This window comes from Hemiscyllium ocellatum, chromosome 20 (genome assembly GCF_020745735.1).
Source record: "Hemiscyllium ocellatum isolate sHemOce1 chromosome 20, sHemOce1.pat.X.cur, whole genome shotgun sequence".
NCBI lineage: Eukaryota > Metazoa > Chordata > Chondrichthyes > Orectolobiformes > Hemiscylliidae > Hemiscyllium > Hemiscyllium ocellatum.
In genome coordinates, this window is record NC_083420.1 from 13,520,324 (window position 1) to 13,542,050 (window position 21,727).

Below are 21,727 nucleotides of genomic sequence, written 5' to 3' on the forward strand. Positions count from 1 at the left end.
TTTATCTGTCTTTTAAGCTGTACTCACATCCACCACTTCCTCACAAAGTCCATTCCACACGCAAACCTCTGTAAAGAAAATCCCCTCGTGTCTTTTTTAAAAATCTCTCTCCTCTCACCATAAAAATACGCCCCGTAGCCTTGAAATCCCCCATCTCCAAAACATCTTGATGAACGTAGAGAGGTTTGATGTGTCATTGCTGCTCATGGGATTATTTTCCAGTTGTATTCAGCAAAGCAATCATGTCACCATTCAGCATCTGAGTAAGGGCAAGACATTAATAATATTCCAGTCCATTATAACCCTGATTCCAGATGGTGGAGTTTCCCTTTTAGAGTCATAGAGATCTTCAGCACGCAAACAGATTCTTCGGTCCAACTATCCATGCCGACCAGATATCCTAACCAATCTAGTCTCATTTGCCAGCATTTGTCTTACTTTTATGTGACAGGCTCAGAGAAACTCTACAGCTCAGACTGTTGACTGAGTCTTGGAACCACGTTAAAAAGTTGCTCAGGAGAGATGGAATAGTGATTTGTAGATAAACGTGAACCCACTAAGGATATATAAAGGTAGAAATAATCATAGAGATAGCTGGAGAAACTCTGCACCTATGGCAGCAACTCTAGAGAAGGAGAGAAATGGAGTCAATGTTTCGAGTCTAATGTAACTCTTCAGTTCTGAAAAAGAGTCATACAGGACTCAAAACATTTGGATCAGCAAGATCTGATTTACAAAGCAGATTCAAGGACCTGAATGACCTACTCCTGCTCCTATTATTTATGTTCCTAAAATGTTTTGCAATCTCTTAGAATGGTATAGTTCAAGTGCTTTTAAGATTTTGGAGATCAAATATATGGTGAAAATGAGACCAGATGAGTTGATCGATTTACAAGGTAAAGAGACTGACACCCATCTGAAACAAAAACAGAAATTGCTGGAGAAACTCAGCAGGTCTGGCAGCATCTGTGGAGAGAGAAACAGAGTAAATGTTTCAAGTTCAATATGATTGTTCCGTTCTGAAGAAGAATACTGTGCTCATTTCTGGTTTCCCTGCTATTGAAAGGATGTTATTAAACTTGAAAGGGTGCAGAAAAGATTTACAAGGGTGTTGCCAGGTTTGGAGTGTTTGAGTAATAGAAGGATCTCATTACAGCCTTGGTTCAAACATGGAGAAAAGAGCTAAATTCCAGAGGTGAGGTGAGAGTGACGGCCTTTGACATCAAGGCTGCATTTGACTGAGTATGGCATCAGGGAGCTCTGGCAAAATTGGAATCAATGGGTATCAAGGGACAAACACTCTGGTTAGAGCCATACCTGGCACAAAGAAAGATGGTGGTGGTTATGGAGGATCAGTCATCCCAGCTCCAGGACATCTCTGCAGGAGGCCCTCAGGGTAGTGTCCTAGGCCCGACAATCTTCAGCTGCTTCATCAATGACCTTCCCTCTGTCATCAGGTCAGAAGGGAGGATGTTCGCCGATGTTTGCACAATGTTCAGCACCATTCGCGACTCCTCAGACACTGAAACAGCCCTTGCTGAAATGCAACAAGATTTGGACAGTATCCAGGCTTGAGCCAACAAGTGGCAAGTAACATTCATGCCACAGAAATGCCAAACAATGACCATCATCAATAAGAGACACTCTAACCACCGCTCCTTGACATTCGATTGTATTACCATCACAGAATCCCCCACTGTCAACATCCTTGGGGTTACCATAAACCAGAAACTCAACTGGACTCACCACATAAGCACAGTGGCTACAACAACAGGTCAGAGATTAGGGATACTGCAGCGAATAACTCACCCCCTGCCACCCCAAAGTCAATCTACCATCTACAAGTCACAGGTCAGAGACTACTCCCCACTTGCCTGGATAGGTGCAGCTTCAGTAACATTCAAGCAGCTTGACACCATACAGGTCAAAGCAACCCACTTGACTGGCACTGCATCCACAAACCTTCAATCCCTCCACCACTGGTGCTCAGTAGCAGCAGTGTGTACTATCTACAAGATGCACTGCAGAAATTCAAAGATCCTTAGATAGCACTTTCCAAATCCATGACCACTTCCACTTAGAAGGACAAGGGCAGCAGGTAGTTGGGAACACCATCACTTGCAAGTTCCCCTCCAAGCCTCTCACCACACTGACTTGGAAATATTCTGCCGTTCCTTCACAGTTGTTGTGTCAACATCCTGGAATTCCCTCCCTATTGGCGTTGTGAGTCAGTCCACGGCAAGTGGACTGCAGCGATTCAAGAAGGCAGCTTGCCACAACCTTCTCAAGGGCAACTAGGGATGGGCTATTAATGCTGGCCAGCCAGTGACACAAATGAATTTTTAAAAAGAGGCTGAATAGGCTGGGGTTGTTTACCCTGGAATGTCAGAGGTTGAAGGGTAACCTTTATAAGAGGTTTATAAAATCATGAGTGGCATGGAAAGGGTGAATAGACAAGGTCTTTTTTTCCCAGGGTAGGGGAGTCCAACGAGAGGAGATGGGTTTAATTGAGAGGTGAAAGGTGTAAAAGGGACCTAAGGGGCAACATTTTCATGCAGAAGGTGGTGCATGTAAGGGATGAGCTGCCAGAGGAAGTGGTGCAAGGCTGGTACAATTACAACATTTAAAAGACATCTGGATGGATATATGAATAGGAAGGGTTTAGAGGGATATAGGACAAATGCTGGCAAATGGGATTGGATTAATTTAGGATATCTAGTCGGCATGAGTGTTGGGAACCGAAGCAAATGGAAGCTGAAGTATGTGCCGCAACACATTTATCTAATGTGAGCCAAGAGTCAATTTAATTTTGATCTTTTTTTTAACAATGTCAACAATATTACAAAGGCTTTGTGAAAGAATAGGTGTAATTTAGTGGAGCCTACCAGACTCTGAGCAGGGAGCAATGGTTGTCAATGTTTCACTATAACTGATGCTCTCAAGAGTGAATGTGGTCTCACCTCGACCTTGGGAAATTGCTGAATAGCTTTTTGCCCTCTATCTTTGGGTAAGAGGAATGCACCACCCTCAAATAAGTACATAACTGGATGTGTCATGAGTGATTTTGCAAGAGCCACAGTGTATTAAATTTATAACTCAGACTTCTTATTAACAGAATAATTTCCTAACACTACCATCTCCAATCAGAGAGGTAGGGACCCGTGTGCAAACCTTCAATCTCATTTGTTAGTCCATTGTTCACCACCCTATCTGCCTCATTGCCCCACCTGGGTGGGGAGTGGTCACAGTTTATTAACCACATGGCCATTCTTTCAGTCTGCTTTCACTGGCAGGATGGTTAGTTTGTCTCCCCATGTCTTCCTACCTGAAAATGGTGGGGGTGTTGATGGGTATTCCATGAGAACGTGGGGTGGGGAAGATGCTCAGCAATGGAAGGAATCACATTCCATGATGCTGGTGCCAGTGGGGATACATTTGAGGTGTAACATGTCTGTGAGGGTGTGTGTGTGTGTGTTTACTTGGCACAGAATGCAGCGGGAACAGATTCTATCATCAGGCAGCAAGGATATGGATCCAGGCCCGTCTGAAATAACCTTTGTGATCACTGACAGTGAGCTGTTGTCCAAACAGAGCCAGGAGCTCAACAGGCTTCGGGAGGACAAAGCTCACCTCGAGGCAAAACTCCAAGAGCTTCAAGAGAGGGTGAGAGACGTGGAGAGAATCTGCTTAATCCGAGAGCTATAAATTTTCACCATTCTGCTGAACTCTCTGTTGAGCGGGGTTATAGGGAAAAGGCAAGGGGGTGTGAGTTGCTGGGTGACACTTGCAAGGAGCTGGCATGAATGTGACAGACTGAATCGCTGTGATGACGCCAGGATTCGGGGTTTCAATGTGGTATAAGTAAAAATGGTGTTGAATATTCCAATTGGCAGCTCAGGTATTTTGTTTAAAAGTCACCATAAGCTATCGGCAGCTGATAATTTTGAAATAGTTAGTCACAAAGGACTGGCTGAGTGAACTGTCAGCATCATAGGAAGTATTTGTAAAGGCATCACTGTGTCATTCAGCGGCCATTTTGAATGGAAACAAATGGGATAGCACCCAAAATGGCTGATTTGTTGATGGATGCATGTTAAGGTGGGGGCATTGTCTGTACGTTTAAGATCTGTTTGGTTATTGGAATACCTAACTGACAATGTATCCCTTCGAAACATATTTCATTGTAATTGCACCATTTTAATTTGGATTTCGGTTGCAGGTGAGACTGGGTCGGAGTGCACCAGTCATATCTTCCTCGCTGTGAGTATTGCTCTCATTTTATGTCCACACAGTGGTATTGTATTAACAACAACTGCTTTCTGTCCACAGATGCTGCCAGACCTGCTGAGTTTTCTGAGCAATTTCTGCTTTTGTTTCTGATTTCTGCAGTTCTTTGGGGTTTTTTTAATGTACGGTAATTCGTTGCCACACAGACTGCTTCCCGTGACCAGGCAGTAGTCTTGGGTAATGCCACCTTACACTTAGCTGCTGAATGGTGGCACATGAGTGTTTTCCCACTCTACTTTCCCCTTCTCCTCTCCAAGAGGATAAGCCAGGTGCTGTGCCTAGTAATGATATTTATACCATTTGCTAATTGTAGGGTTCACTACAGTTATTGTGCGTCATACAGTCTTGGGCATCCACCAGAGAAATGACACTAGAGCCAAAATGAAACAGAGAATGCAGAGATATTACCTACTGGGATGTTTCAATTGAATCAGAGAAGGTCAAGGGATTAAGAGCATTTTTTTTTAATTATGGAAGGGTTATGAAGTGGTAATTGCTGAAAGGCTAATTCCCCTCAAGTGGATCAGTAGCAAACATTGTCAAAGTAAAATGTCACCAGAAAGTGAGGATAGAATTGAGAACATTCTTTCATGAAGTCTTTAGAGTAACAGAGAGCAATTGAGGCAGACATCATTGTTTTACTGAAAGGGTGAGTCGATCAAAACTCAAAACAGAGGAAAATGCGATGTTATTGGAATAAAGGCAGGATAATAACATTGGATTTCGATTTTTTCTAGTCAAGAAAGTTCTCCTCCCAGAGCAGAAGCTTGAGTATTGCTCAAAAAATTGTTGATATTTTGTTGAAGTTTTTAATCTTGCGCTCAGGACATTCTGCAAGAATACAATCTCAAGGTGAACACCATCATTAATACTGCAAGAGATATGTCAATTCTGATTGTCAAGAAGAATGCTGATTGACAGTAAGCAGACATTTTAACATGTCTTTATTACATTTCATTCCAGGCAGGTTGACTCTTGATTAGTCAGGGCATAACCTTGTGAAATGAAGCAACAATAGATATCACTCATTTTGATGAGGGCCTGTTCTTTGCTGACAGAAAGAACATGTACACACACTGCGTGTATGTCACCGATTTTGCTGAGTCAAACAATTGCTGGTTAAGTTCTTCATAAAAACACCTTGACTATTCAAAGTACATGTGCCAACCAATGAGCACCCTCCTCTAATGCAGTATAAATTCCTTTGAATTTGTATTCTTGCAAAATGTCCTGATGAAAGACAAAAGGTGTCAGATAGTTAAGTTCTGTACCACCAAATTACTAACATGCGAAGACCTAAAGTACTGCTTTTGATTCTTTTTCAGCCTAGAGACTGATGGGAAAGCAAGTAGTGAAAACTGGAGTGAACTAAGGAAACAGCTAAAAGAGTTCACATTTACTACTCAGGTCTGTACTGTTGCTGATTATAGATTTTGACAGGACCCATGTTATACTGCACTGGGGAATGGGCTCCTCTTTGATTGAAAATACAACTAATCAATTGTTTGTGCTGACTTGATCCATTACAATAGGAAGGCTATAAGTGCATGAGAAACAGGTCAGAGAAGGCTCATGCAACTGCTTTGAGGATTTGCAGATTGTTGGGACATCTTTTAAGAAATGGTTGAACTGGTTGCACCTATGTACACTGGAATCTAGAAGTGTGAGAGATGACCTTATTGAAACGTAGAAGATCCTGAGGGGACTCGACAGAGTGGGTACTGGATGTTTCCCCTGGTGGGAGGGATTAGAACTGGAGGATTTGGTTTAAAAATAATTGGACTTCTATTTGAGATGGACATGAGGAGAATTTCTTCCCTTAAAGAGGATCTTCAGTCTTTGGAATTCCCTTCCCCAGAGAAAGATGGAGAGAGGGTGATTGTAAAATGGGGGTTCAGATGAATTCTTGTAGACATTTGATTCTCTCTGCCTTGGGTTGTCCTTTGCCCTTCTCCAGCCAATCTCAGACAAACAGGCAGTCAAATTCTTGACTGAGAAAGGAGTCAGAGTTATCAGGGGGAGATCAGTGTGGACTTACAGCCCCGTCAGAGCCTAGACTTATTAACTGATAGTCTAGGCTAAAAGGACTGAATGGCCTCTTACTGCTGCTGATTACCTTGTTTGTGTGTTCTTATGACTAACATTGTTATAAATAATATAGTGGGGCCCATGCAAAATAACCTGTTGTCTCAATGCTGTTTTAATCTAAATCAACACTATGAACATAAACATGTCCAACGTGGATCCAGGGGTTTGAAAAAAAGGCATGTAATTTAATCTGAAGCTTAATAGCTTGCAAAGCAATAATGTAGGTATTGAAAAGATTTGAAAAGATGAATCAAGACTTGCACCAAACTCCATGCTTTTATGAAGATGGAAGCAAAATGTTAAGTAATGTAGATATCAAAAAGACAATAACTGAAATGATGGTGGAATCATGTGCAGTAAATCTGGTGGTCGGGGCATTTAATCAGGCAGTGATGTGGAAGGCAGGAACCCACCCCTCGCTGGCCTCCATCCCAATCAAATCCGTGTTTGGAAGGCAGTTAAATAATGTCCATTTCAGACACTCATCCCTCTGCTGCTGATGTTGAGCTGGGATGGGGTGCAGACTGACCAGAAATGAGGGATTTCCGAGGAGCCAACCATGACACATTAGCTTGTGAGCATGGGGTCCTTGGGCTTGCAGTTGGTGGGAGTAGTCCCTGCTTCAAAGATAGAGAGCCTGAGTCAGCGTCAGGGACGGTTTGTTCTGCTGAAAGCATGCCCTTCCCTTGTAACCAATCCCTGTGGCCCCCACATGCTAGGATCTGCTTCCTACCATTACACTCCGGTGCCCAGTCCCTCCTCGATCTCAGCTGTAGTACTGGCAATGGCATTAACCCCTGTTGCACTATTGGCCTCTAATTAGCTGTCAGCTCTCCATAGGCACCAGGTCCTTGACTCCTGGTGATGGCCTATCCAGGGCCTGAATGGTACAAGAAGTAGCAGGTGTCAGGAGGACAGTTAGAGATGGGCAATAAATGCCGATCTATCCTGTGACACTCAGGTGCCTTGAATCAACATGGACAAAAGACCCTGCCTGCCTAAAGCTGCTAGCCAATCAGAGGCTGAGGAACAACACCTTCCCACCACCCCCCTATGCAACCCCCCCCCCCCCCCCCCCCCGCCCCCCAACCCCAGCCCTCTCCTCCGCAAACCAGCACCACTAGAGCTGCCGCTTGATAGGACCAAGGGATGGTGAACTATTGATTTTTTTGGAAGGGGACAAACTCTTAGTATAGACATTTCACTGTGGGACACCTGCTAAAATACTAGAAAGGTTCAGGAGAAATGGAGAGAAAGTAAGAAGGGGAACAAATGTACCTAGAAAGAGATGGGAAGCATATAGACAATAGGTGCCATTCTGCCCTTCGAGCCTGCACCACCATTCAATATGATCACGGCTGATCATCCTTAATCAGTATCCTGTTCCTGTCTTATCTCCATAACCCTTGATTCCACAATCCTTGAGAGCTCTATCCAACTCTGTTTAAACGCATCCAGAGACTGGGCCTCCACTGCCCTCTGGGGCAGGGCATTCCACACAGCTACCACTCTCTGGGTGAAGAAGTTTCTCCTCATCTCTGTCCTAAAAGGTCTACCCTGTATTTTTAAGCTGTGTCCTCTGGTTCGGCACTCACCCATCAGTGGAAACATGTTTCCTGCCTCCAGACTGTCCAATCCTTTAATAATCTTATATGTCTCAATCATATCCCCTCTCAGTCTTCTAAATTCAAGGGTATACAAGCCCAGTCGCTCCAGTCTTTCAGCGTAAGGTAATCCTGCCATTCCAGGAATTGACCTCGTGAACCTCCGCTGCACTCACTCAATAGCCAGAATGTCTTTCCTCAAATTTGGAGACCTGAACTGCACACAGTACTCCAGGTGTGGTCTCACCAGGGCCCTGTACAGCTGCAGAAGAACCTCTTTGCTTCTACACTCAATCCCTCTTGTTGTGAAGGCCAGCATGCTATTAGCCTTCTTCACTACCTGCTGTACCTGCATGCTTGCCTTCATTTACTGGTGTACAAGAACACCCAGATCTCTCTGTACTGCCCCTTTACCTAAATTGATTCCATTTAGGTAGTAATCTGCCTTCCTGTTCTTGCCACCAAAGTGGATAACCATATATTTATCCACATTAAACTGCATCTGCCATGCATCTGACCACTCACCTAACTTGTCCAGGTCACCCTGTAATCTCCTAACATCCTTAACACATCTCACCCTGCCACCCAGCTTAGTATCACCAGCAAATTTGCTAATGTGATTACTGATACCATCTTCGATATCATTAACATATATTGTAAAAAACTGTAGTCCCAGTACTGATCCCTGCGGTACCCCACTGGTCACTGCCTGCCATTCCGAAATGGAGCTGTTTATCACTACTCTTTGTTTCCTGTCAGCCAACCAACTTTCATTCCAAGTTAGTACTTTGCCCCCAATACCATGCGCCCTAATTTTGCTCACTAACCACCTATGTGGGACTTTATCAAAAGCTTTCTGAAAGTCCAGGTACACTACATCTACTGGATCTCCCTCGTCCATCTTCAGAGTTACATCCTCAAAAAATTCCAGAAGATTAGTCAAGCATGATTTCCCCTTCATAAATCTATGCTGACTCTGACCTATCCTGTTACTACTATCCAGATGTGTCGTAATTTCATCCTTTATAATAGACTCCAGCATCTTTCCCACCACTGAGGTCAGACTAACTAGTCTATAATTTCCTGCTTTCTCTCTTCCACCTTTCTCAAAAAGTGGTATAACATTAGCCACCCTCCAATCCGCAGGAACTGATCCCGAATCTATCGAACTCTGGAAAATAATCACCAACGCATCCACAATTTCTCGACCCACCTCCTTCAGTACCCTGGGATGTAGACCATCAGGCCGCGGAGACGTATCAACCTTCAGACCTAACAGTCTCTCCAACACCAATTCCTGGCAAATATAAATTCCCTTCAGTTCAGGTCCTTCAGCCACTGTTACCTCAGGGAGATTGCTTGTGTCTTCCCCAGTGAACACAGATCTGAAGTACCAATTCAATTCTTCTGCCATTTCTTTGTTCCCCCTAATATATTCCCCTGTTTTTGTCTTCAAGGGCCCAATTTTAGTCTTAACCATTTTTTTTGCCTTTCACATACCTAAAAAAACTTTTACTATCCTCCTTTAAAATATTGGCCAGTTTACCTTCGTACCTCATTTTTTCTCTGCGTATTTCCTTCTTTGTAATCCTCTGTTGTTCTTTAAAAGCTTCCCACTTATCTTTGCTATGCTATACTTTTTCTCTTTTAACTTTATATGTTTCTTAACTTCCCTCATCAGCCACGGCCACCCATGCCTCCTCCTGGGATCTTTCTTCCTTTTTGGAATGAACTGATCCTTCAACTTCTGCATTATACACAGAAATATCAGCCATTGTTCCTCCACTGTCATTTCTGCTAAGGTATTGCACCATTGAACTTTGGCCAGCTCCTCCCTCATAGCTCCATAGTTCCCTTTATTCAACTGAAAAATTGTCACTTCTGATTGTACCCTCTCCCTCTCAAATTGCAGCTTGAAGCTTATTGTATTATAGTCACTACTTCCCAATGGCTCCTTCATTTCGAGGTCCCTGACCAATGCTGCACAATACCAGATCTAGAATTGTCTTCTCCCTGGTCGGCTCCAACACCAGCTGTTCTAAGAATCCATCTTTGAGGCACTCCACAAAGTCTCTTTCTTGAGGTCCAATACCATCAAGATTCTCCCAGTCTACCTGCATGTTGAAATCCCCCATAACAACTGTAGTAACATCTTTGCGACAGGCCAATTTCAGCTCCTGATTCACCTTACATCCGACATCCAGACTACTGTTTGGGGGCCTGTAGATAACTCCCAAGAGGGTCTTTTTACCCTTAGTATTTCGCAGCTCTATCCACACTGACTCTACATCCCCTGATTCTAGGTCCCCCGCGCAAGGGGGGAATCATCCCTTACCAACATGGCCACTCCACCCCCTCTGCCCGTCAATCTGTCCTTACGATAGCACATGTAGCCTTGAATATTCATTTCCCAGTCCCTGTCCACTTGAAGCCACATCTCAGTTGTCCCCACAATATCGTATCTGCCAATTTCCAAAAGAGCCTTATGCTCATCCATCTTATTTCTAATGCTTCGTGCATTCATGTATAGTATTTTTAATTTGTTACTGCCCTCACCCTTCCCATCAACTCCTATTTCACTCAACCTTACAGCATGAACCCTTTCTGTGTTTTCTGCCTCATTGATACAGTTGTCTTTCTTGACTTCCCTTGTTCTAACTTTCCCTCCAATTTCCTTCTTAATCATCCAGCTTGTCCCCTCCCCCCGGCTATTTAGTTTAAACATAGCTGTGTTGCAGTAGCAAACCTGCCTGCCAGGATGTTGGTCCCTAACCTATTAAGGTGCAAACCGTCTCTCTTGTAGAATTTATGCTTACCACAAAACATACCCCAGTGAACCAAGAATTTAAATCCTTGCTTGCTGCACCAGTTCCCCAGCCACACGTTTCTGGCCTCACCAGCCCGAAGAACTGGAAGCCAACCGGAGATAACCATCCTGGACGTCCTGCTTTTCAGCCTTCTTCCTAGTTCTCCGAAGTCCCGCTGTAGTATGTTCCTCCTCTTCTTCCCGACATCATTCGTGTTGACATGTACCACCACCTCTGGCTCTTCACGTTCGTCCTTGAGGATTTCCTGCACTTTGTCTGTGATGTCTTTAACCCTGGAACCAGGAAGGCAACACACCATCCCTAAGTCCCGTCTGCTGCCAGAAAAACCCGGTCAGTTCCTCTCAAGATGGAGTCCCCTATTACCACGGCTCTGTGAGATGTCTGACTCTTCCGCTCTGCTTCCACGCCAGCTTTTGATTGACAGACCTGACCGCCTCATGGACTGGCAGTGTCATCTGTCTCTACTGTTTCCAAAAGATTCAACTTGTTCCTGACAGGTACTTCCCCTGCGGTCTCTTGCACCTGTCTCCTCACTGCCTTCCTCATCGTCTGCTCTCTTCTGCTGTCTTTTGCTCTCTTCTGGTATGATTGGTCTAATAACCTCGCTGAAGGTCTTGCCAGAAAGATCTCGTTCTCTCGGATGAGCCTAAGGTCCTCGAGTTCTTTCATATGTGAGAAATGAAAAGTTATTTCAATGGGGAGAAAATGAAAGAACGTAAGATGTTTAAATTTCAGGTCTATTATAAAGCTAAAGGAGTTGGGGGCATTTGAGATGCAGTGGTAATATCCCTACCTCTGGACCAGAAAGCACAGATTCAAGTCTCACCTGTTCCAAAGTTTGGGGACAGGGGGGGTGAAGAATAGCAACAAGGGCTAAACAACAGCATCTTCCTGTCCTCTAATAATCTGCAGGGTCAACAGATATGGAGTTGATAGTGTAGTTGTAATGTCAATGGACTAGCAAATAAGAATTGAGAGTGTAGTGCTGGAAAAGCACAGCAGGTCCGGCAGCATCCGAGGAGCAGGACAATCAATGTTTCGGGCATAAGCCCTTCGTCAGGAATGAGGCTTGTGGGTCGGGGCTGAGAGATAAATGGGAGGGGGGGTGGGGGAAGGTAGCTGGGAAAGCGATAGTTGGATGAAGGTGAAGAGAGAAGGTGATAGGTCAGAGAGGAGGAGTGATGGACAGGTCCAAACAGCGGTGGCGAGTTGGAGGCTTGGGACTGGATAATGTGGGGGGAGGGGAAATGAGGAAGCTGTTGAAATCCACATTTATCCCGTGTGGTTGCAGGGTCCCAAGGTGGAATATGAGGTGTTCCTCCTCCCGGTGTCGGGTGGTAACGGTTTGGTGGTGGAGGAGGCCCAGGACCTGCATCTCCTTGACGGAATGGGAGGGGGAGCTGAAGTGTTCAGCCATCGGGCGGTGGGGTTGTAGGTGCGGGTGTCCCAGAGATGTTCTCTGAAACGATCCATAAGAAGGCGACCTGTCTTCCTGATGTAGAGGAGACTACACTGGTGCAATGGATGCAGTAGATGACAAAGGTGGAGGTTCAGGTAAATTTCTGATGGATGTGGAAGGATCCTTTGGGGCCTTGGACGGAGGTGGGGGTAGTGGTGTGGGCACAGGTTTTGCAATTCCTGCGGTGGCAGAGAAAGGTGCCAGGAGTGGGGAGTGGGCTGGTCAGGGGTGTGGACCTAACGAGGGAGTCGTGGAGAGAATGGTCTCTCTGGATCGCTGACAGGGATGGGGAGGGAAATATATCTCTGGTGGTGGGATCCGTTTTGAGATGGCGGAAATGGCAGAGGATGATGCATTGTATGCGCACGTTGGTGGGGTGGGAGGTAATGATCAGGGGTGTTCCTCCTTGTTGCGTTGGGAAGGGTGGGGTTTTTACAGGAGGTGTAGTCTAGGTAACTGTGGGAGTCGGTGGGCTTATAGTATATGTCTGTGGTTAGTCGGTCACCAGAGATGGTAATGGAGAGGTCTGGAAATGGGAGGGAGGCTTCCAAAATGGTTCAGGTGAATTTCAGGTCAGGGTTGAAGGTGTTTGTAAAGTTGATGAACGGTTCAACTTCCTCGTGGAAGCATGAGGGGGTGCCAATACAGTCATCGATGTAGCGGAGGAACTCGTGGGGGGTGGTGCCAGTGTAACTGTGGAAAATGGACTGTTCCATATACCCGACAAACAGGCATAGCTGGGTCCCATGCGGGTGCCCACGTCTACCCCTTTGGTTTGGAGGAAGTGGGAGGATGGGAAGGAGAAATTGTTGAGAGGAAGACCAGTTCAGCCTCCACCACATCTGTAAATATACCAGCTCTTATTCCCAATTCCTCCACCTCTGCCGCATCTGTTCCCAGGATGACCAATTCCATCTCAAAGTCCCAGATGGCCTCCTTCTTCCACGATCGCAACTTCCCTTCTCACATGGTTGACGATGCCCTCCAGCGTATCCCCTCCATTTCACTGCCCTTAAACTCTATCCCTCCCAACACAAGGACAGAAACCCCCTCCAGTCCTCACCTTCCACCCCACCAACCTTCGCATACAATACATCATCCTCTGCCATGTCCGCCATCTCAAAATGGACCCCACCACCAGAGATATGTTTCCCTCCCCACCCCATCAACATTCCGGAGAGACCATTCTCTCCGTCACTCCATCAGGTCCACACCCCTGACCAGCCCACACCCCACTCCTAACACCTTTCCCTGCCACCACAGGAAGTGCAAACCTTGTGCCACACCATCCCCTCACCTCCGTCTAAGGCCCCAAGGGATCCTTCCACAACTGTCAGACATTTACCTGTATCTCTATCAATGTCATCTACTGCATCCGTTGCACCTGGTGTGGTCTCCTCTACATCAGGGAGAGGGGACGCGTTCTTGTGTATCATTTCAGAGAGCATCTCTGGGATGCCCACACCCACCAACCCCACCACCCCATGGCTGAGCACTTCAACTCCCCCTCCCACTCCGTCAAGGACATGCAGGTCCTGGGCCTCCTCCACTGCCAAACTGTTACCACCCGACGCCTGGAGGAGGAACGCCTCATATTCCATCTTGGGACCCTGCAACCACACGGGATAAATGTGGATTTCAACAGCTTCCTCATTTCCCCTCCCCCTACGTTATCCAATCCCAAGCCTCCAACTGGGCACCACCCTCCGAACCAGTCCATCACTCCCCTCTCTGACCTATCACCTCTCCCTCACTTTCATCCACCTATTGCTTTTTCAGCTACCTTCCCCTCAACCCCACCCCTTCCCATTTATCTCTCAGCCCTGACCCAATAGCCTCACTCCTGATGAAGGGCTTATGCCCGAAACATTGATTGTCCTGCTCCTCAGATGCTGCCTGATCTGCTGGGCTTTTCCAGCACCACACTCTCGACTCTGAGCTCCAACAGCTGCAGTCCTCACTTTCTCCTGGTAAATAAGAATCCCTAACTAATGTTCTGGTGACAGGGCTTTGAATCTCACTTAGTCTATGGTGAAATTTGAATTTAGTAATAATCTGGAATTGAAAAAAAAACATTAATGGTGATCCTTTAGACTAACAAACCTGTCTTACATGGTCTTGCCTACATATGACTCCAGATCCACAGTAATGTGGTTGACCCTTACTGTCCTCTGGGCCATTGGGAATGGATGATCAAAGCTGACACTAAACATTGATGCCCACATCCCATGAAAAAGATGAAGCGAAAATGGACAAAGAGCTCATTTTCTGGATGGCTACAATTTACAATGGAAGGCAATGTGCCCTTCTCAGATAGAGATTTAATAAAATCAATGGAGATAGAAATCCAAGATAGTGTAAAAGGACGTTAAACAAATTGTGAATAGATTGTATGTCTCAGCGATGAAAAAGACAAGGGAGGAGATTGCTGAGGCATTGATGACCATGATTCATTGTCACTGGAAACTGAAAACGTACGGGCAAGTGTCTTGTTATTATCAAAATGGGAAAGTGGCAGATATAGGCAACTATAGAATCATCAATCCAGACATTGTAAAATAATGCAATCAATTGTAAACAGAAACCCTGAACAGTACCTGCCCATGATAACCAAGTAAAGCTAACATGCATTCACAAGATTCTACCCAGCCAACCTTAGAACATAGAACATAGAAAGATACAGCGCAGTACAGGCCCTTCGGCCCTCGATGTTGCGCCGACCGAATCCTACCTAACCTACACTAGCCCAATAACTTCCAAATGCCTATCCAATGCCCGCTTAAATGACCATAAAGAAGGAGAGTTCACCACTGCTACTGGCAGGGCATTCCATGAACTCACAACCCGCTTGGGTTATTTAATTTCTGTCAACACAATCATTGAACAGTTCAGTAGCATTCACACTGTTCATTGGCACTTCTGAGCTTCGGATATTTCAGAGATGTTATTAGACATTTCTAGAGCAGGTAGAGCTTGAATCCAGGCCTCCTGTCTCAGATGCACAGACATTACCACAGTGCCACAGCAACCCTTCCTGAAGGGACTAGATATTTTGAATCAACCCGTTCAGATGTTCTGACACACCTCTGGAGGTGGTGAGACTTGAACCCAGGTCTCCTAGCTCAGAGGTAGGGACATTACCACTGTGCCACAAGAGTCCTTCCTGGCTTTTGTTATTAGTCTAGTGACATTACCACTTCATCAGCACCCCCTTTCCCAAATGGACTCTGGGAGTCTCTGCAATACAGCAGACCGTAACTTCCAAGTGGCACTAAGTAACAAAGTGAACAGCTTCACGTATGCCCTGTAGATAGTCAAGACATTTGGAATTATTGATCTATTAATACCCTGTGCTGGCTTTCACCCACAGGAGGAGTTGGAACGTGAACGTGCTCAGTTGATCTCACGTGTCACAGTTGCTGAGGAGCAGTTGGCTGAACTGCAGGAGTATGTAGATAAGCACCTGGGAAGGTAAGGTCAGGCAGCACAGAATTCAGAAGACTTGCATATCTTTCATTCAAGCCAGCCTCTGACTGATTCAAACTTACTTTTCACCAAAAAGGTTTTTTCTATGTAACTACTCCTGATGCCCTTGCATCAACCAACAGTGACTCTCCTATCACTGTAGAAAAGTTTATTTGTCGTAGGCAATGAAATGTGTATAAACACTATTTTGGGAGGTGAGGGAGGAAATTACAAAGGCCTCTAAACCAATTTTTAAAATTCCTCTCTGGTCATAGGGAGGTGACAGACACTGGAGGACAGCTAAAGCAGTTCCATTTTTCTCGAAGATTGGTGAAGATAAACCAGGGAATTATAGACCAGTGAGGTCGACAAACTATTGGTCAGGGAAACTCACATTTTTCTTTCTTATGGGATATCTGGTCGGCATGGATGAGTTGGACCGAAGGGTCTGATTCCATGCTGTACATCTCTATGACTCTATAAAGAATTAAATATATTGTCAATTTTGCGCAATAAATACTGTAAATCAGTGAATCAGCGCAGCTAATAAGTGACTGTTATGTTGAGACTGATGACTTCTAAATAAAAATATTGATTACCCAATGACCTACTCAGAGAATTACCAAAAGTTTTGAGTTTTAAGAGTTTTATCGGACTAGGTTTGGTTGGGATATCTGGTTGGCATGGACAGGTTAGACCAAACAGTCTGTTTCCGTGCTAAACATCTCTATGACTCTATAAAGCAACTGAAGTCAACATTGATTAAATATTACTTAGTAGGAAGAAAATACACCAAACTGCAGTACAGATATTCCCCCCTTAACTTGTTAACACAATGGAAATCCTACGTTGTGCTTAGACATTATTCTGTACTCTGCATGGTCATTTAGTCTTAAACTTAAAGTCCATCTCCTCCAGACCCCTTTCTCCTGTGTCACCAATGTGAGTTGACCATGTCTTCATTGAACCCTTTGAGCATAATCATGTAGACCCTCGCTGTAAGATTCCCAGCCTTGATTCTGTGGTCCGTAACTTTTCACAATCCTTATTTCCTTGAGTGTAGATTCTGTTCTAAACAGGCCTTCATTTGGGTGGCTAACACAAAAGCAATGCTAACTGGGCTGGAAGGTTTGTTTTCAGATGTTTTATCATACTACGTAATATCATCAGTGAGCCTCCAGTGAAGCACTGGTGTTATGGCCTGCTTTTTATTTATGTGTTTAGGTTTCCTTGGGTTGGTGAGGTCATTTCCTGTGATGATGTCATTTCCGGTTCTGTTCCTCAGGGGGTGGTAAGTGGGATCCATGTCAGTGTGTGTGTTGATAGAGTTTCGGTTGGAATGCCATGCTTCTAGGAATTGTCGTGCATGTCCCTGTTTGGCTTGTCCTAGGATGGCTGTATTGTCCCAGTCATAGAGATGTACAGCATGGAAACAGACCCTTTGGTACAACCTGTCCATGCCGACCCGAAATCCCAACCCAATCTAGTCCCACCTGCCAGCACCTGGCCCATATCCCTCCAAACCATTTCTATTCATATACCCATCCAAATGCCTCTTAAATGTTGCAATTGTACCAGCCTCCACCACATCCTCTGGCAGCTCATTCCATACACGTACCACCCTCTGCATGAAAAAGTTGCCCCTTAGGTCTCTTTTATATCTTTCCCCTCTCACCCTAAACCTATGCCCTCTAGTTCTGGACTCCCCGACCCCAGAGGAAAGACTTTGTCTATTTACCCTATCCATGCCCCACATAATTTTGTAAACCTCTGTAAGGTCACCCCTCAGCCTCTGACGCTCCAGGGAAAACAGCCCCAGTCTGTTCAGCCTCTCCCTGTAGCTCAATTCCTCTAGCCCTGGCAAACATCCTTGTAAATCTTTTCTGAACCCTTTCAAGTTTCACAACATCTTTTCGATAGGAAGGAGACCAGAATTGCATGCAATATTCCAACATTGGCCTAACCAATGTCCTGTACAGCCACAACATGACCTCCCAACTCCTGTACTCAATACTCTGACCAATAAAGGAAAGCATACCTGACACCTTCTTCACTATCCTATCTACCAGCAACTCCATTTTCAAGGAGCTATGGACCTGCACTCCAAAGTCTCTTTGTTCAGCAACACTCCCAAGGACCTTACCATTAAGTGTATAAATCCTGCTAAGATTTGCTTTCCCAAAATGCAGCACCTCGCATTTATCTGAATTAAACTCCATCTGCCACTTCTCAGCCCATTGGCCCATCTGGTCAAGATCCTGTTGTAATCTGAGGTAACCCCCTTCGCTGTCCACTACACCTCCAATTTTGGTGTCATCTGCAAACTTACTAACTATCTCTTATGCTCGCATCCAAATCATTTATGTAAATGACAAAAAGTCGAGGACCCAGCACCGATCCTTGTGGCACTCAACTGGTCACAGGCCTCCAGTCTGAAAAACAACCCTCCACCACCATCCTCTGTCTTCAACCTTTGTATCCAAATGGCTAGTTCTCCCTGTATTCCATGAGATCTAACCTTGCTAATCAGTCTCCCATGGGGAACCTTGTGGAACGCCTTACTGACGTCCATATAGATCACATCTACTGCTCTGCCCTTTTCAATCCTCTTTGTCACATCTTCAAAAACCTCAATCAAGTTTGTGAGACATGATTTCCCACGCACAAAGCTATGTTGACTATTCCTAATCAGTCCTTGCCTTTCCAAATACATGTACATCCTGTCCCTCATGATTCCCTCCAACAACTTGCCCACCACCAAGGTCAGGCTCACTGGTCTATAGTTCCGTGGCTTGTCTTTACCGCCCTTCTTAAACCGTGGCACCACATTAGCCAACCTCTAGACTTCCGGCACCTCACCTGTGACTATCGATGATACAAATGTCGCAGCAAGAGGCCCAGCAATCACTTCTGTAGCTTTCCACAGAGTTCTCGGGTACACCTGATCTGTGGAAGTGGTCTCCTTCCTTATATGTATGTAAGGATACTAGTAGAGAGAGAGGGTCATGTTGTTTTGTGGCTAATTGATGTTCATGTATCCTGGTGGCTAGTTTTCTGCCTGTTTGTTCAATGTAGTGTTTGTTACAGTCCTTGCAAGATATTTTGCAAATGACATTAGTTTTGCTTGTTGTCTGTTTAGCAGCTAATGAACCTGAAAGACCCTATATAGACGTTTACCAAATACCTTGCAAGAACCGTAACAAACACTACATTGGACAAACAGGCAGAAAACTAGCCACCAGGATACATGAACATCAATTAGCCACAAAAAGACATGACCCACTCTCACTAACATCTTTACATACAGATGAGGAAGGACACCACTTCGACTGGACAACACATCCATCCTAGGACAAGCCAAACAGAGACACACATGAGAATTCCTAGAAGCATATCATTCCAATTGGAACTCTATCAACAAACACACTGACATGGATCCCATTTACCACCCCCTGAGAAAAAGAACAGGAAATGATCTCACCCAAGAAACCCTGAACACATAAATAAAAAGTGGGCCATACCACCAGTGCTTCACCAGAGCTCACTGATGTTACCTAGTATCGTGACAAAACATCTGAAAACAAACCTTCCAGCTCAGCAAGTAAATTTACATCAGAACCTCAACCTGAGCTGCAAATCTTTTCAAAACTCACTAGCATTGCTTTTCTTCGGCAGACATCGCAGAACCTGTTGTGGCTCTAATTCCTCTCCTCCCTCCCTTACTCCCACAATCTGACTCTGACAGTCTAAGCCTGCCCAGAAAGCCAAGGCGCTTGCTCCTTTGGTGTCTGGATGTTCAAACAACTTTGAATAAGCTTCAGACTTGGCCTTCTGGTCCAAGGCGAACCAAGGCACCCTTGCTCGACCAGTCTTTCTGAAAGGCGCTATATAAGTGAGGGGTTTTCGAAACTAAATTGCCGTTTTGTTAAATAATGCAGGTACAAGCAGGAAATTACCCGCCTCCGAAAACTGGTTGGAACTCAAGTCCCAAGAGCAGCCAGTGCTGATGTTATCCGTCATTAACTTCCTTGGCAATCGCACAGGATCCTCAACTCTGAAATGGAAGTCTCACCCCCCCTGCTGTCACCAGGAATTTTCTGAGCAGTTATTTAGAAATGAAAGTTGTGATTAGTAAAATAACGTAGCATTTTTACTGACAGTGTGCTACAGCAAAATAAGGTACTCATTATTTACGGTCCGCCACGCGGGATGAGACAGTGGTTCTACCATGTGCAAGTAAACTTATTCACAAACGAGACTATTTACACAGGAACAGGAGAAGGCAATTCAGCTCTTCACACCCAGCTGATCTGGACTTTTGCGCAGCTGCCTTGATTCCGTAACCTTTAATATCCCTGCCTAACAAATGTCTTATCAATCTCCGATTTGAAATATTTAGTTTATCTCCAGCTTCCGCAGCTCTTTAGAGAGCAAGTTCCCAATTTCCATTACTTTGGCATCAACTGGGAAAGGCTAGGTTTCTAATTATTCCCACACACTTGGATCCTACTCAACGGATTCATTGGAAACCTGCATTCAAACCCAGGTTTCTAAAAACTAAACTGTTGTAAAAGTAAAGTCATTTTCCTTCTCAAATTCTCACATTCAGGATTATTATTATTCTGTGTGTATATATATTTTTTCTCATTAAATCATTTCCTGCTGAAGTGCATTATCAGATCAGATTCTCATTGAAATATGTTTCCTGTCTGACCACCCATTTTACTCTGTACAGACCAGTTCATATTCAGAATAATGGATAGGTAGATGTGATTTTAAACCAGCAATCGCATTGTATGGTCTATATAACATCGTTAACTACATGGGGAACTAATGCCTGACTCCAGGATGACATTAGCCTTGAAATCAATCCATGAGAGCCATTTTCATCTTGCCATATATCCCATGAAATTATTGGGGCAACTTTTGTTCCATTTTATTTAATTTTCCCAGTGGCAAATGGTAAAATGGGCAGTAATGTACAACACAAACTGTCATCTATTAATTTAAACTGGGATATAATTATGAATTCTTAGTGTACATCAAACTTGATCACAGGGAAAATGTCTGAACATGTATCCTGTGTAAAATAATATCAATTATATCAGACATCATGCTGAGTTTTTCTCTCAACTGCAGAAACATGAAAGCCAACCATTTTAATCCTGTGTTTCCTATTTCAAGATGAATTGCCCAAGCCTGAGAAGATTCCTTTCAAACATTTGGATATTATAATGAGCAGAAAATATGCTTAGTCAATTGTACAGGAAACTCCGATAAATTTTAATCACTGAAAATTGTAGACATTAGGATAATTGGTTTATGTACTGCAATTTGTAAGAATAAATTATACAATTTAGCATGAAAATTCTCACTCTGCCTTCCAGCTCTCTTTGAATGTTTGCTTTTTGAATCAGTGAGTTTCATGTAGATAAATTTTAATCAACCTGTTTTGACCTATTATTACACACCTCTGGAGGAGGTGGAAGTTGAACGGTGACAGAGATGCTATCACTGTACCATAGAGGTGTGCTAATTATGTCATTACACAGCCAGCGTTTAATGGAGGACTATTAACACTCCTCTTATCTCAGACTGGAGTTAAACAAGGAATTTCCTCCAACTGTATTGTGAAGCTATGTCTGAGCATGTTTAATCAACCTGTTGAGGCTTGTTATTTGGGGCTCATGTAGTACAGTGGTAGCATCACTATCTCTGAGTCAGAGGCCTGTGTTCAACTCCCACCTGTTCCAGAATTGTGCTGTAACAACTCTGAACAGGTTAATTAGAAAATATATATCTTGATCCAGAGGAAGAGCAACTCTCAATCCACCACAAGAGCCCTAAAGGGGAGCTGTTTCTATTCTCAGGCTTTTCAATGATAGACCAAATGGAGACTAGTCATTTGTACCCTTGCCATCTTTGCAATATGTAATAACCTTGCACTTTTCATGTACATTTTAACTCCACTGGTTAAATTATTTTCTCTCTTATCT

At 44.4% G+C, this 21,727-nt stretch overlaps 1 protein-coding gene across 1 annotated transcript in view; it reads left to right on the forward strand.

Annotated features, from left to right (window-relative positions):
* ccdc78 (coiled-coil domain containing 78) overlaps positions 1-21,727 on the forward strand; it is an 84,002-nt gene extending 62,275 nt beyond the window's left edge. Inside the window, exons 18-22 of the mRNA XM_060840954.1 lie at positions 3,489-3,663; positions 4,220-4,260; positions 5,613-5,694; positions 15,637-15,737; positions 19,670-21,727. Of these exons, the coding sequence (XP_060696937.1) occupies positions 3,489-3,663; positions 4,220-4,260; positions 5,613-5,694; positions 15,637-15,737; positions 19,670-19,754 (484 nt within the window). The 3' untranslated portion in view covers positions 19,755-21,727. The remainder of the gene's footprint in view (positions 1-3,488; positions 3,664-4,219; positions 4,261-5,612; positions 5,695-15,636; positions 15,738-19,669) is intronic.